Consider the following 17,080-nt stretch of genomic DNA (forward strand, 5'->3'; position numbering starts at 1 on the left):
CGTACGCGGGATTGCAACCCCACTCTTCATAGGAAAGTATATTTTTTATTTGGACTTTAGAGTATGCAATGGTCCTAGTATTTTGTTAGTAGTAGTGGACAACGGAAATGGATCCCGTTTCCATGAGAATGGCCTCAAAATACTCTCTTGTTTTAACCCCATTGGAAGGGTTAAGGTGGTTGAGTAAATATATAGGAGCAAGGTTTCTTGGCTCAGAATGAATATGTTTCTCATCGATAGTGATATCCATGAGACAGGATCTTTCTATATAGGAGGATTTTGGTATATTGGGTTGTTGAGAAGACTTGGTCTGGGCTGGAGAATATATGGGTTTTGAAGCTGTAGCTTCAGGGTAGGTAATCTGGTGAATAGGTGATTGTGAAGGTGACCTTGTTGCCAAAGGCGATGGTTCCCCTTCGTATGGTATTATATTTCTCATGGGCTGTTTATCTCGGTGAGAATTGCCTCGAGAACCCATTATAGTAGGTGAAAGTAAAAGTGATATATTACTATTATTTTTATTCTCCTCGAACAATTGCAATGCAAGGGATAGAGGAGTTTTGTCGTTGGAGTCAGTGTTGCCCCCCTGCAAAAATTCACGGGTTAAAAAGTCAGGGAGAGAATTGGATGACCCGGGAAGGTGTTCGATGGAACAATGAAAAGCAGATAAAATTGCTTGCCATCGAGCAAATATTTGTTTAGAAACCAAATTTTGAACATCTTTATGCAAGATATCTTTGGCTGCTTTGCAGTCAGTTCGTATTAAGAAATGTTGATTTAAAATATCACTTTGAAATTTAGTAACACAATGAACTATAGCTAATAGTTCTTTTTTGACCATAGAATAATTTAATTGAGTAGTATTCCAAGCTTTTGAAGTATAACGAAGTAATTGTTCTTGAGAATCAATTTGTTGTTTTAGAATTCCACCTAATCCTTTATCAGAAGCATCACATTCTATAATTTTGAAAGCAGTTGGATGGGGAAGGGAGAGATAGTCTAATGTCTTTACCTTGCTTTTTATTACCTGGACTGCTTGAGTGTGAATATTCGTCCATGGTGGAGGATTCTTTTTGAGTCTATTATATAAAGGTTTAGAATCTAAAGCAAGATTAGGATAGAAATCACTAACATAATTTAAACACCTTAGGAACCGTTGAAGTTCCTTTTTATCAAGTATTTGATCGGGGAATTTATTAGCAAATTGTAAGGATCTATCTATGGGAATGATAGTTCCATGATGGATCATATGTCCAAGAAATCTTATAATGGTTTTGAATAATGTTATCTTTTTGGCTGAAACGACTAATCCAGCATTCTGAACAGCGTGTATAAAAGTATTAATGTGTTTTATATGTTGATCTATTGATTCAGAGAATATTAATACGTCATCAATATAAACGATCATAAAATGATGATAGGCATTAAAAACATCATTCATTATTTTCTGGAATTCTGATGGAGCATTTTTAAGTCCAAATGGCATAACATTCCATTCATATTGTCCAAATGGAACATTGAAAGCCGTTTTATATTTATCTTGTTCTTGAATTTGTATTTACCAGTATCCTGACTTCATATCAAATTTAGAAAATATACAAGCTTGGGCAACTCTTTCTAATAAATCTTTTTTATTGGGAATAGGATATCTTATCCATTTCAAAACTTTATTCAAAGGTTTATAATTAATAACAAGTCTAGGAACTCCTCGTTCTTTTTCAGCATTTTTATTAACATAAAAGCCTGCACAGCTCCATGGTGAGGAGCTTGGTCTTATAAGTTTTTTATGTTGAAGCTCATCAATCTCTTTTCGGCACATATCTAGTCAGATAATATTCATTTGTATTGGTCTAGCTTTTGTAGGTATTTGTTTTTCATCAAATCCTTGTTCATATGGTAAACTGATACTATGCTTTTTTCTTTCCCAAAAAGCATTAGGATGCTCACTGCATATTGAAGTTTCTATTTGTTGTTGTAATGATTGAATCTTTTGTTGTATTGAAGAAGTTTGTAATTGTTCTTCTATAACCTTATATTTAATTTCTTGTTTAAGAGTGCAAAGAAATCTTTCTTTGTCTCTTAATTGACTTTTCACATTATTTAGCTCTTTTACTTTTGGTTTATGGATAAAATTAAAATGCATTGGAATATGTTGAATGGTTGAAGATATTCTTGTTTCATCTATGGTTAAAGGATATAACAAGGTAAGGAATGGAACTCCTAAGATTACTGATTGGCTTAATCCTTTTACCATTATAAATGGTGTATCAATACAATGATGATTGTTACATACCGACGCATTGGATAGTTTATATTTGATAAATAATCTGCTTCCATCGGCTGTATTTAATATTTGAGTAGTTTTGTCAAAATATTTGGAAGGTACAAGTCTTTCATTGATACAATTTAAATCAGCACCATAATCTATTAGGGTTGATGTTTCAAAACTATAATCTTTAGCAACAATAATCTTAACATGGACAAACCATTTTTGTACCACTATTTTATCTATTAAATTGACAGAAGGAATGGGTACTATTTTGGCTTCTGAGGATTCAGGGATATCTGAGGATTCAGGGATATCTGATGATGGATTTGGATCATATTTCATTAATTCATCCAAATCTATTTCATCTGTTTCTGAATCTTGTTGAGATATTTGTTGTAATTCCAATGATTTAATTCTATTTTTTAATTTAACTATTTCAGTCTTTATTTCTTTGATTTCTTTTTTGAGATCTAAAATGGTAGGTTCTTTTTGTTGAGAAGTGTGTTGGTCATTTACTCTTTTCATTATTGAAGCAAAGTTATATTCATCAGGAGATTTATTGATAGGAAGTGATTTTGCTTTATTTTTTGTGATAGAGATAAATTGAGTGATGATAGCTCTTTTTTCATCTGGATCAATAATTTTTTCAATAATATCTAGAATGAAATTATCTTCTTGGGTAAGTGTGTGAACATTATGTGTTGATATTGGGCAACTGCAATCATTAGTTTGTGAGCTAGATGATTCTATTTCTGTAGAATTGTTGGACTCAGAAGATGCTGTCCACATGAGATCATCATCGTGGATCTGATTTATATGGGAATCAGTAGAAGTAGAAGATGAAGAATCATAATTGAATATATGATATAATTTTGATTTTATTGTTTCATCTAACTGTAAAGCTTCTATTTTCTTTTTTAATTTACATTGGTGCTTATAATGTCCTACTTTACCACACTTATAACAAACTGGTAATTTTCTCTTTTTCTTTGTATTGGGAGAAAATTTAATGATTAATTTCCTTTTAGATTTTTTATAATATTTCCTATCTTTCTCTTTATTTTTGGATTTATATTTTTCCTTTTTATATTTTTTCTTTTGCTTATATAAATTGTAAGGCATATTTTTCTTATCAAGGTAATAACTAAATTGTTCAAAGAAGTCACCAAGCTCTTTTCGCTTAGTGATTTTTTGTTTATCTAATTGTCTTTCTAATTTTATATCTGTGCATAAGGCTAAACCTTAAGCACATATTTCTGCGGAGAGTTTTCCAAGTGTATGTGAAGAATAAACAATAATTCCATTATGTTTTTCCTTAGTCTTTCTTTGACTTTCTCAGCAAATAAATATGGTAGACCAGCTATAAATTTATATTTCCAGTGGTCTAGCTGACAATCTTCTCTTATTAATAATCTTGAGAAAAATACATCTTTATACCATTTATAATGAGATAGGGTAGGACAGCGTAGATTAGATAGCAGATCTTTCGATCTTGCTGCTAGTAAAGCTGTACTGCCTACAAAATGAAGTGTAATGGTATATATTAGAGTGTTGACATCATCACTCTCCGTATATATTATTTCTTGGTTTTGTTCATTTCTTGCCGTCCATTGTCTAGTATTATTGAGGATTCTATGTTTTGTTTCATCATCTACATAGAAATCCCACCAACCTCTTAACCAACCAGTAAATCCATTGACTATTGCTTTTGCAACCTCTTGATCCGGGTTGCCTGCCATTTTATTAGCAGAAGCATACATTGTCATATGCCTCATGACATCTAATATCTTTAATTCAGATAGTCCATCTATTTGCCAATTTACTATTGACCTTCCTGAGTATGATACTGCCTGTTATATGGCATCTTCTTCCATTTGTATATCAACAGGTGTAGGTCTTTTGTGATATGGTAAAGCTGTTATTGGTTTCCAATATTTTCCATAGGCTATCCTGTTTATGGTTTCAGAAATAGGGGTAGTATCCATAAATGCTTTTTCTTGATTTTGGATAGTATCTTCTATAATTGGTTCTTCTTCCTGAAGCATCATTGTTTCATGCTCAGGTAATTTTGCTTTGCCTTTGTCTGAGGACTCAGGTGGTATATTGGTAATAGTTGGAGGAGGAATATTTATTTTGGGGGAAGGTATTCCTTTAATATCTAATTGAGATGATTTTGATATTAATTGATCCATTAAGGATTTATTATTATCTCCAAGATGAAATTTATTTTTATTTAATTCTGGAGGTGGTTTGAACAAAACTGCCTTTGGTATGACTGTAGCAGAAGGCTGTTCTTTGGTAACAAGTCTTTATATTCTTTCTGCTTGTTTACCTAAAGATTGCATATATAAGTTTGTATAATTGTTTTGTTCTACAATATCAGGAATTAGCTCTTGTTTCTGACCAAGTTCTTTGGGTAAGATTTTATATGGAGTAGCAATTATATCATATAATGATTGAGGCTGTGTAGGCTCATCCTTAACTGGGATAGCTGCTTTGAGTATAATATACTTTTTTCAGGTGGATGTGTACTAGCCGTGGTAGTACCATCTGTACTGATATAAGTTTTCTCTTCTATTGTTTGAATTTTTTCAAATGAGGGAATAATAATTATATATTCAATACATATTTCTTTTAACCATATAAAAAATCCTTTATTTAATCTTTCTTTCTTCAGGAATTTGTTATATTTTTTGTGCATTAATTCCATTAATCTGGGTTGAAATGTTTTTAGATACCATTCTCTAATATGTTTATTTTCTTCAGATAAATAATCTTTCCTGATATATTCTTTATTAACTTTTCTCCTTTTTCTTTCTAATTTGGCTGCTAAATATGCTGCTATATATTCATCTGAATATTGATCATATTGATTGTCTTCTTCTATATCATCTTCTATTTGTAAAGTTAATATTTGGAAATCTTGTAAATCTTTTGAACTAGGTTCAGGAGTATTTGCTATACTAGATTCAGGAGTGTATGTGGGAATAACAACAGGATCTGTTGTTCTCCGGGTTCCTTGGAATTGTAAATCGGAACTAGGTATGGATGAAGAAGGTTGACTAGGAGAAGGTAGTATTATCACATTCGGATTATGAGAATATGATTTTCTACTTGGTGTTTTATGTTTTATATTCTTTTTCCTATGAATATTAATATCATCTTGAACTTGTAATTGTTGAAATTTTATTTCAATATTTCCATCAGGATGTTCTATTATCTGGTTTGGAATATGGTTTTGAGGAACCTGTTGAGGTTGATTGGCATATTGTAATGCCCATGACTGTGGTAAAATAATATCTGACCATTTTATTGTTTTAGGAACAATCATATTGGATTTTTCCATATTTGTTTGGAATAATATGGTTTAATCTTTTTGATCAATTTTCATAATATTTGGACATAAGGTATTCATGACTTTGTAGTATATTCTATATACTATTGCTAAGTTTTGAGAACCATGCATCATATTAAAACCATGTGTTTTTAGATTTATTGTTAGTATATCTAATATATTTGGGTTAGTCAAAGAAACAGAAAAATTGGGAAAACAATTAAAATATATTGGACCACTACATAGGCTGGATTCAACCACGCCAAGTAGCGAGTCTGTGAAAATATTGTGTCTTGTATCTCTTAGGCATACAAGCACAGAGGTGTTCAACCCTAATCGGGTCAAAGGTTTCACTGCTATTTGGATTAAACCAATATGTACATATTTGTAATTATTTTCTTTGTGTTTTTCAATAACTTTCTTTGATAGTAGTTGAAAATCTTCTTGATGTTGAGTTACAGATAGACTTTCTTCTACTGTCTTGATGGCATAGCCCTTTTAAATTTGAATGATCCCTTATTATAAATGTCATGGATTGGTACCTTTGGTATATTCCAATTTTGGATATTTTCTTCAATGTCATTGATGATTATTTGTTCCTTATTTTTTACTTTAAGTGTTTGAGATGAAGTTGCATTTTTACTAGTAAGATACCAAGATAAATTTTACATCCTAGAAAGTTGGTCCGAGAGTTAAGGCAAGAGACAAGGGAAAGCCTATTGCAAAGTACCGCCAAGGCCAGGAAGAGCCGCTTAGGGAAAACGCTGGGTCCCTGAATGTCCAGATTGTCATTATATATATATATATATATATATATATATATATATATATATATATATATATATTTATATATATATATGGGTGGGGTTTGTATTGAGCCTAGGCTCTAAACAATCAAATTAGAGCCTACCTTCAAATAGTGTCGGGAAATGTGGTTTCAATATTGTAAATCTTTGTGATAGCCTTCAAATATATTTTCACCATTATTTATAAAGTTTAAAGCTTCAAAAATAGTGTAGATCGACAGATTTATGAAAACTTGAAAATCTTGAAAATTGACGGTCCAAAAATGCGTTACAAAAATATACTATTTCCAAAATTGAAATCTATTTTTTTCTCATGTCCATGCATCTTGATGTCGAGATGATCAATTTGAGAATATTTGGACATCAAAACAACCTCTTCTAGTCAATTTTTTGTGATAGGCTCCAATTTGATTGTTTAGAGTCTCAACTCTCTCTCTCTCTCTCTCTCTCTATATATATATATATATATATATATATATATATATATATAGATATATTGTTTACTTAAAAAAATAAATTTGCATACCACCTCTCACCTTTTACTTTAAAAAAAAAACCTTTGCATACCACCTCTCATCGCATGATGAACACACAAAAGGAAATAAAAAAAATCTAAGAATGATATGTTGAAATCTCACATAACATCGGTGCAAAGACAACATTTATTTTGTATTTTGTGGATGATAAAATCTAGGCTTTTAAAAACTCAATTTTTTTTTTTCTCAAATTATTTATTTATTTATTCAAAAAATATGTTTTGCAATCCTAAGTTTTTGATCGAATGACCGGTAAGTGCCCTATTCTTCGGTAGATCAAATCCTTTCCCTAAAGTTTAAGACAATCACATTTTTCATAATTTGTATAGTAAGTAAGAGAATCTTACATTAACCCATAATATTAAATAATTTGGACTGGATTTTGGGTGATATACAACACGTAGGGGTTGGCAAAAGGATCCGATGCTGATGATGATACAATACGTATGGATCTAATGGTAGCCATACTAAGACGCTGTGAGTCGCATGATCATTAGTGAGTAGAATATACACTTCTTTATAATTTTACGTTAATTCCATTTTAGGCTACGAGATAATGTGTTGCAACATGTATTATTTTTGGGACTCATTATTATTATTATTATTTATATTTATGCATCTCAATGTCAAGAAGACTAATTAGAGGGTTTTTTAATATTAAAACAACATTTCCTGATGGATTTTTGAGGTATATCTTTAATTCTATATTTTAAAGTTGCAACCTTATGTATACTTTTTCCTGTAGAAAAATATTTATAAGTATTTTCAATTTAGAAAGACATGGCATGGGAATCTAAATAAAACACCGATCCAGCCTAAGAACCGGATTGCTATTAGATGATTCCTAATTTGGATTGGGCGGTTTTGATTTACACTGGGGATGTTTTAAACACTTGCTCAGAAAACTAATGTTCCAAGGTTAAATGGACATTACTATTATTATTATTATTTTTAGATCATTAGATCTAAATAGAGTTTATTAAATATTTAGATGGTCAGATCTAAGTATATAAGAACTTAAAATCTTTTTTGCGAAAATACTCGTGTGGTGTTTGTCTAGTGGATCTCATAATTCTATATCGAAAATAACTCTCTTTCCCCGAGGGAGCATATGTATAGAATACTCACGCATCAATATGCCATACGCCATTGGCGTACTCGAGTTAAAAAGAAAAGATGGAATATCAATGTAGATGGTGAAATTGTCACGAGAAGGATGCATATATCACGCGCCCATTTAACACGGGGACGGAGACATGAAACCCATCCCAAGGTCTTCCACATGACGAGAATACCGCTACGTATTTTCGAAATACCCCAGTCATCCCTTCTATTTATGACCATATCGCCACATTTCTTATGTTAAGTCATAGCTTAGGGTGCGGTTTGCATACGGACGCAACCGTAGGTGTAGATGTAAGGTGCATATTCAAATTTTATCATGGTATATAATTTTGATGTAAAATGTTCTTAATATTATCTCAAAATCTATTTTTATATCTAATCATAAAATTTTAAATTTTAAAAATAGTTAAAATTAAGTAGATCTATAAACATATGAAAATCTTGAAAATGGACGGTGTAGATAATATGTTGTAAAATGCATTATTTATGATACTTAAAATCTTTTTAGTTTTCATAGTCATGCATCTCGATATTGAGATGATCAATCAAAGTGTTTTTCAATATTAAAACTACCTTTTCCAATAGATTTTTAAGGGGCATCCGTAGTTCTACATTATAAGTTAGCATGTTTATATAAACTTTTTATGTTTTTATAGGGTGTAGTTAGCATACGGATGCATCCGTAGCTGTAGAGGTAAGATGCACCTTCAAATTTTATCATGTTATATACTTTTGATATAAAATGTTCTTAAGATAATCTGAAAATCTATTTTTATATCTAATTATAAAATTTTAAATTTAAAAAATGGTTAAAATCAAGTAGATGTATAAACATATGAAAATCTTTAAAATGGATAGTGTAGATAATATATTTTAAAATGCACTATTTTTTAGAGTAAAAAACGTTTTATTTTTCATGGTCATACATCTCGATGTCGAGATGATCAATCAAAGGGTTTTTCAACATTAAAACTATCTTTTCCGATGGATTTTTGAGGTGCATCCATAATTCTACATATATGGTTGCAAGCTTATATAAACATTTTCCTATTTTATATTAAGCTCATAAGGACATGGTTGAAATTAATAAAAGAGATGTAGCTACTTATGCGTTGAAGGTATGACCCTGGATAGAGCAAAATAGCGGATCAGAATTTAAAATCTATATAGAAATATATTGCTATATAACCCTCATAAATTACCTTTTGACATGGAAAAGGTTCTAGTTGACGTTAATGCTAAGTTCAATGCTTGCTGTTGTACTACCTAAAAAGAAAAAAAATGTGTTCTACAATGGACATATAAAACATTGTTGGCCTACTCTCTTAGCATAGCGTAGCATTTTCATTTGTGAGCATCAAAGAATCATCCATTGTCAATAATGGGGCTGGGGTTGTGGTGGTAGTACCACTTGGGCCCCAGTTAAAATTCATGGCCTCCATTTTCACTAACACTTTAAAAAATAATCATACACAGTTGGATGATGAAGCTCATTTATATGCTTAGATCATTACCAATAAGAGCAAGTTTACATAGCAGTAGAAGGTGCAGCCTACATTGATATATTGGTTTTGGGTGAGAGACGCACAGTTCAAGTTTAACTTTTTTTTTTTTTGGGTGTGATTTCTACAAGGTTGCAACTATAAACAATCCAATTAAGGCACACTCCAAAGTTTATCATAATATGTACTTTTGGCATAAGCAATTCTTAGGATTATATGAAAATCGATTTTCATATCTAATTATAAAATTTTAACTTAAAAAATAGTTAAAATCAAGTAGATCTATAAATGTATGGAAACCGTGAAAATAGACAGTCTAGATAATATGTTGTAAGATGCACTATTTTTAAGACTCAAAATCATATTTTTTTATCCATATTCATACATCTCAATATCCAGATAATCAATTAGAGGGTTTTTCAACTTTAAAACAATCTTTTCTAGTAAATTTTTGAGGTGCATCTTTAATCTTACATTTTTAAAGTTGCAACCTTATATAAAATTTTTTTTTTTTCTTTTTAATTTTTGGGTATATTTCAAATTATGGGTTTGAAGCACCCTCCTAGGGAGAAAAACAATGCAATTTTCATATTTCCATCGAAAAATATTAAGTAATACATTATAATCAATCCACAACCCCTTTACATTTCCGCTTTGAATCCCCGGCAATCTAGGTCCAAAATTTACAAATACAACAAACAGAAGTGAAGGCACTTTAAGAAAAATAAGGGTATCCTTGTCATGTCTAAATACTTGCAGGGTAGTTTGGTCATCTTCGAGCCTTTCAGAAAAGAAACACCACGCAAGCCCTTTTATATGGCGTGAGTGGCCGTTACAACTATCAAGCGTGCGAAACGTGATCATCATCGCACTCTTTACTTTTAGCCCCGATTTCTATCCGTACACGTGTCATGGTATCCACTTCGGACTTTCTAGCTTCGTGGTTCCCCTGGTTCGATATCCTGCACCGTACATTGGTCTGGCTGGTCGAGGAGCTGCTTGCTTTGGCCCCATACGAAAGCGTATAGGCCCCCAATTATGAGAACTGCTCCTAAAATACTGAGAAAATTCATCAAAATAAATTATAGAGTTTAAAAATAAAACTTAGGCGACCCCAAATAGTTGAAAAGATGTTTCAATGATCAACATTATTGTTTTAGCCTTTTTCCAATTAATTGGGGTCAACTGATAGGTTTTGATAAAATTTTACGTTGGCTGTCTACTTAACACAATTATGCCCTTTTACTCGAGCATGGGATGGGTTAAAGGAAAGTTTAAGGTCATAACCCTTCTTAAATCAAAAGAGGCTTGATGAAAAATAAAACTTATTAAATTTAGCTTGAGATTTATCGAAAACTGGTAGATGGGGGTGACGAACCTTCCGAGATGGAGATGTTCGGCTAGGATCATGGGGCTTAAGATTGCGACTATGATTTGGATCAAGGGGCTGAACACAGTGACAAAGCATGGTCCTCTCTTTCTTATACACCAAAACACAATGCAAAAGCCTATGCCTGATGGCACCAAACCCTGTCCAGAATCATATAATTATATGGGTATTATGCCCTTCTATTTTACTGAAACCATATGACATGTCCAATATGATAAACTCTATTTTGGATTTTGTGCCCAAATAATCGCACACTCAACTATCTGATTTCAAATCTAATGGTCAATAATAATTGTGGTATATCAAAAAATAAATGGTCTCATATATATATATATATATATATATATATATATATATATATATATATATTCATGTGAAAGCATACTCAAATATATAGACAAGGAAATCTCTAGTCATGAGAACCTATGGCTAGTCCATTAGTGGATGAATGGTCGTGTGGCCTTTCAAAGCGCCACTATCAAAATTGGTCTATCAAAAATTACACATCCCTACAATATTTTAAATAAGGCAAATGTGGGATTTTAGTGCTTCATAAGTATTTTTTTTGTAATATTTCAACAAAAAAGGTTAAAAGTAAGTATTTATCTTTATGAAGTAATGCAAGTGTTGTGACTTTGATATAACATGTATAAACAACTATCCCCAAAAGATGGTCTTTTACTGGAGCTAAGTTTTGTAAAAGATTTTTTTTTGGGTACTGGAGTCTCAAGGTATGGCTCTTGATAAAGTAAATGGAGGAACATGATTTAATAGTTGAAATAAAGCTAAACTTAGGATGATAACAAAGAGTATGCAGTAATTTCTAGCTAAGCCAACCTATTTGTGAGTCATTCTTATGAAGTTTTATTTAGAGAAGAATAAACTTACAGAGTAGATTACGGTAAGGAGATTCATGTCCAACCCAAGCTTCCAAGCTGAGAAATCATGGTCGAAGATCAGGGTTACAGCCGCGGATTGCAAGGCACCCAAGAAACAAGTCCATGCGGTCGTAGAGAAGCTCGCTGGATATTTCTCACTGATTCTGGCCTGTAACGGATGAATAATCAAGGAAGGGGTGAGACAGAGAGAGAGTTTGATTTTTGATTAAGATACCTGAATTATGTACCAAGCGGACCAGCAGAGGCTGCTTGCCATAAGCATAATCCCTCCAATGGTCCAATCTAAAGAATCCCTTGAGGCCTTCATCAAATCCTTGGAATTGTTGCTGGTATCATGGGTAACCCACAGCTTGACTCTGCAGCCTTTGTATAATGTTAGGATCATGGCTCCTGCGATGCATATTGCAGTACCTGCAATCTTTGCCCTGTGCTCAGCCCCATTGATTCGGACCCTTTCGACTCTGAAACCCAACCATCAATCCTTCCATTATTAATTGTTCTCTCCCTCACTCTCAAGCTCTCTCTCACACATATACATACACATATGAACACTTATTTGTGAGATGACATTTTTCTAAGCATATTTCTCCCCCTCGTATGGTTCTAAATTTTAATAGGTGATAAGATCAGAGAATGTAAATTTAGTTGGGTTGGGCATGTGCAACACAGACTCATTAGAATACGGATATGTGGGTTGATTCAAGTTGAAGGCCCAAACACATAAAGGGATAAGCCCAAAAGAACATGGTTGGAAATTTTGAGAAAAAATATGAGCATTTATAACCTCATTGAGGGCATGACCCTTGATAGAGTAGAATGACAGACGATGATTTATCTAGTTGACCCCAAATAATTGAAAAAATGCTTTGACGATGACAATATCTCCCCCTCTCCCCACTTAAAAAAAACATCTCTCTCTCACACACATATACAACACATACACACAAACACCCACAGGCGATTATACAAAATAAATGTCAATTGTGATCTCTCTTTCTTTCTCTCTCTATCACGTACAAGCCCAACATGGTATTACTTGCCTAAATACCGAGGCCATGAAGAAGGTAAGTGCAGGAACAAGGTTGTTGAAGGAACAAGCGAAGGTTGCTGAGGTCCGGTTCATGCCCAGGTAGTAAAGGTTTAGACCCATTGTTATTCTGTTCAATCCAAATCCCAAAATTCATACCAGTTCAATCACTATAATTTCAAAACATACAAAAACACATAACTTAAAATGACAATTCACTTATGTGGATGGTAATACATGCCCGAGAAGCGCACTCAAGAAAAGATAGCAGAAGATCGCCATGGTAAGCTTCGGTCTATCATCCTTCCTGCATACATGCAAACACTAAATGAAGATGATGGTGATGACGATCATAATGATATTAATGGATTCCCTTTGGTTAGGACTGTATATTTGAGGATTAGTGCAATAATGGCTTATTAAGGTTTTAAAGGACCTTAAACGGACGACGGCCATGACGATTGAGGGCATACCTCTCGAGAATGAAGGCGGTGGGAAATAGGACTAGGGTTGCGAAGGCGTGCCTGTAAGTGACCAAGACGAAATTGTTCATGCCATGGTTGAGGGCAAACTGAGACATGAGAACCATTCCTGCACTTGAGAAAGCAACCATGACCATGGCCATGACTGGTTTCGATCTCCCCACTCTGCAAAACCCATTGCTGGTTTTTGATCCCTCTTCCATCTACTGGTGTGAAAAATAAATTTTGGCTACCTTGGTTTTAGTTAGGCTCCTAATATACTTAATTTTCTATGCTTTTTTTTGGTTGTTTATCTGTATTTTAATCTCATGACTATGTGACAAATGTGGTCATGAGGGTCATCACCATTCAAGTTATTTATTGGAGGTGATGGAGAGGGTGATGGAACCAAAATCTGGGTGTTCTCATGTTGTGGTCGGTCTCATTTCCTCTCTATTACTCGTCCCGCATTGATTGGATGGCGATAGGCCGCATGACCAAACTGTCTGTTCCAAGTGTTTATTTGGACCACATTTTATTTTTCCTTTTTGAATTAATGCGATGCCTTTTTTCGATGGGTTGGTGATTTATGGATGGTTTTTTATTGGATTGGTTTGAAAAAGGAAGCATTTCTGGTTGTTGAAGAAAGCCTCAAGTTACACGAGTGATGTGACACGTGTCAACATCTCATTCATGGATTTTGCTGGTGGTACCAACTGCGATGGTCTTATGTGAAAATTCGTGAGACGAGAGGAGAAATGCAGAGTTATGCAATAGTATTGTCGAGCTTCTTGAGGAGCTATTCTCATCAAACGCTAGGTGCCAAATCCTCACTAATTTACTACTTGATATTGGGGTTTTGGTGGTAGCACTATTTGTATCACAGCTAAGGTTTAGGCTTCTATTTCCACCTAACACATTAAAAAACTATTAACCATTTAAAAATCTGAAATCCGACAGTTTGGAGTGACACAAAGCTTAAATTTTTTTCTTTTTTGGTACAAAGCTATCACAATCACTTATAGCCATCAAATCTGAAATCCGATAGCTTGGAGTGTCACAAAGCTTAAAAAGTTTTCTTGAGGCTTTTGACCCCAGATACTGGACAACTTCAGCCACCCAATTTACATGTAGTTTGATACCTCCTTGTACTAAAAACTGAATGGCTTATTATACACTTTTTCTTCCGATAACCTCATTTTGTTGCTTTGATCAAAGAGAGAGATAGAGAGCTCACTTCATACATGCTGCTTTGGTAATTGCAGCCATGTTAATTTTCAAAAACACAAAAGCCATGCTTGGACCACCTACTATCTAACCCACCTTTGAACCAAATCCTATCTAAATTTTAGAGAACTTTTAGGGTGTGATGGACGCTCAAAGATTTTGGGAGCGGGAGGGATTCTCCAACAAACTATGGAAGATCGCACTTCCATCATTTTTGATGGAAGGGAGGTGATCCAAAAATGGCCTTTTTGAGGTTAAAAATTGTTGTGTGGAAGGCCCCGCTTCCACGCAACCTTCCACATAGCGATATCAAATACGGAAGTGGGACGTTCAACTCCACTTTCAAAAACTCCTTGATATTGAACATGCTCTTGTGGCATGTTTTATTTCAGGGAGTTTTTTGAAAGTGGGAATTCAACATCCCACTTCCATGTTTAATTTTGTTACATAGAAGCGACTATGTAGAAGTGAGGTCTTCCACACAGCATTTTTTAACATAAAACAAGACTCATTTTTTAGAAGACCAAACTTCCATAAAAAATGATGAACCATGCACATCTTAACTTTTGCATATTGTACCATATCTCCTCTTCTTTTGATAAAATTTTAAGGTTATTTTCCATTCTTCTTGAGAACTAGCTATTCTCTGTCTGCAATGGAATTTTAAATATTGTGATAGTTCTGAAAAACTTGTTTTTAGATAATGTGCTTTACTATATCTGGAGTTCAAGGGCTGTAGGCTTCCTTTCTAGAAGTTCTAGGAGACTTTGTTAAAATGGTGAAGCTGTATATCCTAACTGCGTTGTGTTTTCTATTACTAGGGGATATGACTCTTTAAGAAGTAGAAAATCATGTGATTTAGTTTGGGCCAAAATAGGAGTTCTATTTTGTGTGGGAAACTAAATTCTTTAGATGCAGGCAACCTATTCAATTCTTAAAATAGTGGGAAGAGATAGGAGGCTTCACTAGGTGCTCTCTTAGAGCTATTGAAGGTTTAATGTGTTAATTTCACATCCAATGGCCAAGTTTAATTTTCGATGTGTCATGAGGTGCAGCCCTATCAAATCATTTTTTTAAATTAATATACAATAGCACAATTTTAAGAGATTAATTTAATGGGTGTGGTTTCCATAAGGATGCAACCTTAAACAATCCAATTAAGGTGCACCTTCAAATTTTATTATAATATATAATTTTGATATAAAATATTTTTAGGATTATATCAAAGTCTATTAGTATATCTAATTATGAAATTCTAAACTCCAAAAATAGTTAAAATCAAATAGATCTATAAACATATGAAAATATTGAAAATAGACGGTCTAGATAATATGTTGTAAGATGCACCATTTATGAGACTCAAAATCTATTTATTTTTCATAGTCATACATCTCGATGTCGAGCTGATCAATCAGAGGGCTTTTCAACATTAAAACAACCTCTTTCAATGGATTTTGTGGTGCATCCGTAGTTCTACATTTTAAGGTTGAAACCTTATATAAACGTTTTCCTAATTTAATATACCCATATTGATCACTTTAAGTTTTTGTCATTGTTATATGACATATTGTCCGGTAAAATGAATTTGTCTCATGAATCGTGGTTATCAATACTACATTATTAGCAAGAACTAAATGGTGGAAACATGTCGCAAGAATAAAAATGGACCCTAATACTATAGAGGTTATAAGGTAGTTGACTTATTATTAGGCTACACTCCCATCTCTAGGAGTTGAGGGAGAGAGACGTATTTTTAAGGAAGAGATAGACTTGGAGAGGATATTGATTGGAAAAAGAAAATATACAGAGGAAATTAAGAGAGAGTGATAGGGAGAAAATCATGGAGATAGACAGGCTTCCATTTTCATTCCCCATATTTACAGAGGGAGGGAGGGAGAAAATCATTTTACAAAATTTATGCATTTTTTTTTTTTTTTTTGACAAATTATGTGTACCTATATTCTTAGAAGAGATAGAGACAGAGAGTACAAAACTATTTTGTCATGCATGAAATTTTAAAAGAAATCCAATTTTTTTTTAAAATCATGTAGATAGATTTTTATGAAAGTTTAAAAATAGGGGACGTGGAGTAAGAAAGCGTGTACAGAGATGTGAAAATGTGTGGGGAGGGAGGGAGGGAGGGAGGAAGACATATATAGAGATGTGGATAGATAGAGCTACAAGGAAAGCCAAATTTATAGAGATACTATCAATTAAAATCTAAATAAATATCTTATACTTTACTGGGAAGAAATTACCTGATATATAATAAGATATTAATTGCGAGATGTGAGGGAAAATGGTTGAGTAGTTGATTGGGTGGAAACTACATGATATGCAAGAGAAAATGGTTGAGTAATTGATTGGGTGGAAACTACATGATATGATATATAATAAGATATTAATTGTGAGGCGTGAGAGAAAATGGGTGAGAGAGGTGTGAGCAACCTCTCCCATCATATCGAGAGAGAGGAAGAGAGAGAATATGTATTGTTTATTATTAT

At 33.2% G+C, this 17,080-nt stretch overlaps 1 protein-coding gene across 6 annotated transcripts; it reads right to left on the bottom strand.

The window, feature by feature from the left end:
• Positions 1–10,137: 10,137 nt before the first annotated feature.
• Positions 10,138–13,604, bottom strand: LOC18441199 (WAT1-related protein At4g08300). Of its 6 annotated transcripts, none has more exons than XM_088850827.1 (7): positions 13,362–13,604; positions 13,126–13,195; positions 12,902–13,018; positions 12,076–12,322; positions 11,851–12,009; positions 10,951–11,102; positions 10,138–10,623 (listed from the first exon to the last, which is right to left on the bottom strand). In XM_088850827.1, the coding sequence occupies exons 3-7, from the start codon at positions 13,009–13,011 to the stop codon at positions 10,482–10,484; spliced, it is 810 nt and encodes a 269-aa protein (XP_088706953.1). In that variant the 5' UTR covers positions 13,012–13,018; positions 13,126–13,195; positions 13,362–13,604; the 3' UTR covers positions 10,138–10,481. The 6 variants fall into 6 exon arrangements, with proteins under 6 accessions (XP_088706953.1, XP_088706954.1, XP_020527372.2 ...); XM_088850828.1 differs by having other exon boundaries at positions 10,138–10,631; XM_020671713.2 differs by having other exon boundaries at positions 13,130–13,195; positions 13,362–13,601.
• Positions 13,605–17,080: the final 3,476 nt, after the last annotated feature.

The sequence above is a fragment of the Amborella trichopoda genome, chromosome 11 (genome assembly GCF_054954075.1).
Source record: "Amborella trichopoda isolate Santa Cruz 75 chromosome 11, AtrichopodaSantaCruz75HAP2 v2.0, whole genome shotgun sequence".
Lineage (NCBI taxonomy): Eukaryota > Viridiplantae > Streptophyta > Magnoliopsida > Amborellales > Amborellaceae > Amborella > Amborella trichopoda.